This window comes from Cygnus atratus, chromosome 31, assembly GCF_013377495.2.
Source record: "Cygnus atratus isolate AKBS03 ecotype Queensland, Australia chromosome 31, CAtr_DNAZoo_HiC_assembly, whole genome shotgun sequence".
NCBI classification, from domain to species: Eukaryota; Metazoa; Chordata; class Aves; order Anseriformes; family Anatidae; genus Cygnus; species Cygnus atratus.
Genome location: NC_066392.1, coordinates 320,036 through 321,678, shown reverse-complemented (window position 1 = coordinate 321,678; position 1,643 = coordinate 320,036). Strand labels below are relative to the sequence as shown.

The 1,643-nt window shown below is 54.5% G+C and overlaps 1 protein-coding gene across 1 annotated transcript; it reads left to right on the top strand.

Moving 5' to 3' along the window:
• Window positions 1–682: 682 nt before the first annotated feature.
• Window positions 683–1,624, top strand: LOC118261502 (olfactory receptor 14C36-like). Its single transcript, XM_035572356.1, has one exon. It carries the CDS (start codon window positions 683–685, stop codon window positions 1,622–1,624), a length of 942 nt encoding a protein of 313 aa, XP_035428249.1.
• Window positions 1,625–1,643: the final 19 nt, after the last annotated feature.

Genomic DNA, 1,643 nt, shown 5'->3' with positions numbered 1-1,643 from the left:
CATACGACAAGGAGCACATTCCAAAGGCTTCTTGCACTCCAGAGCTCTTTTCCCTCTGCTGGCTGTGCCGGGCAGATGGCACAGGGGTGTGAGGACAGGCTCTACCTCACCGACACCGCAGCCTCGGCACCGCGTTGGGTCCGCCCTGCCTGCCCATGCCTGCTTCTCTCCCTTGCCCAGCGTGGCAGCTGCTGGTGCCTGATTCTGACGGGGAGTGCTGTGCACGGAGGGTGAGGCAGGAGGAGATGCTCCCTGCTCTCTCTGCCAGACACCGGTGGTCTGTGAGCTGATTTCCTCTCTCAGGGTGGGGAATAGAGAAGACACACACGGAGTCACACGGCCAAACACCCCTCACTCAACAGAGGGATCCCCTTCCCTGGAACCCTCCTCCAAGCGCATGGCTCTGATGGCACCTCTGTGTACCACTGCTCTGGAGCAGAGGTGGCCCATTGGGAGCTGCTGGGCAGAGGCATCTGCAGTGTACAGGACACTCAGACAGCACAGAGCAGGGCTCCAGATGGGGAAATACACAGAGGTCCTCTTGGAAAAAGGGAATGTATTGCTTTACTTGGGAATTAATTGAATTTTGCTCACAGATTTACTCATAACACTCTTTTTTTATTTTTTTGACTTTTTTTTTTTTTTTTTGTCATTTGGCAGTGTCCATGACCAAAGACAGTAAATGCCCAACAGCAGCTCTGTGAGCGAGTTCCTCCTGCTGCCATTCGCAGACACGCGGGAGCTGCAGCTCCTGCACTTCGGGCTCTTCCTGGGCATCTACCTGGCTGCCCTCCTGGGCAACGGCCTCATCCTCACCGCCGTAGCCTGCCACCACTGTCTCCACACCCCCATGTACTTCTTCCTCCTCAACCTCGCCCTCCTCGACCTGGGCTGCATCTCCACCACTCTGCCCAAAGCCATGGCCAATGCCCTCTGGGACACCAGGGCCATCTCCTATCAAGGCTGTGCTGCACAGGTCTTTTTCTTTCTCTTCTTTATAGCAGCAGAATACTCTGTTCTTACTGTCATGGCCTATGACCGCTACGTTGCCATCTGCAAGCCCCTGTACTACGGGAGCCTCGTGGGCAGCAGAGCTTGTGCCCAGATGGCAGCAGCTGCCTGGGGCAGTGGCTTTCTCAATGCTGTCCTGCACACGGCCACGACATTTTCCCTGCCCCTCTGCCAAGGCAATGCTGTGGACCAGTTCTTCTGTGAAATCCCCCAGATCCTCAAGCTCTCCTGCTCAGATGCCTACCTCAGGGAAGTTGGGCTTACTGCAATCACCTTCTGTTTAGGTATTGGTTGTTTTGTTTTCATTGTGCTGTCCTATGTGCAGATCTTCAGGGCAGTGCTGAGGATGCCCTCTGAGCAGGGCCGGCACAAAGCCTTTTCCACGTGCCTCCCGCACCTGGCCGTGGTCTCCCTGTTTATCAGCACTGCCATGTTTGCCTACCTGAAGCCCCCCTCTGACTCCTCCCCATCCCTGGACCTGGTGATGGCAGTTCTGTACTCGGTGGTGCCTCCAGCAGTGAACCCCCTCATCTACAGCATGAGGAACAGGGAACTAAGGAATTCAGTGAAGACAGTTCTAGAATACACAATTCTTCAATATATTTACATATAATAATATGCATAAAATCAAA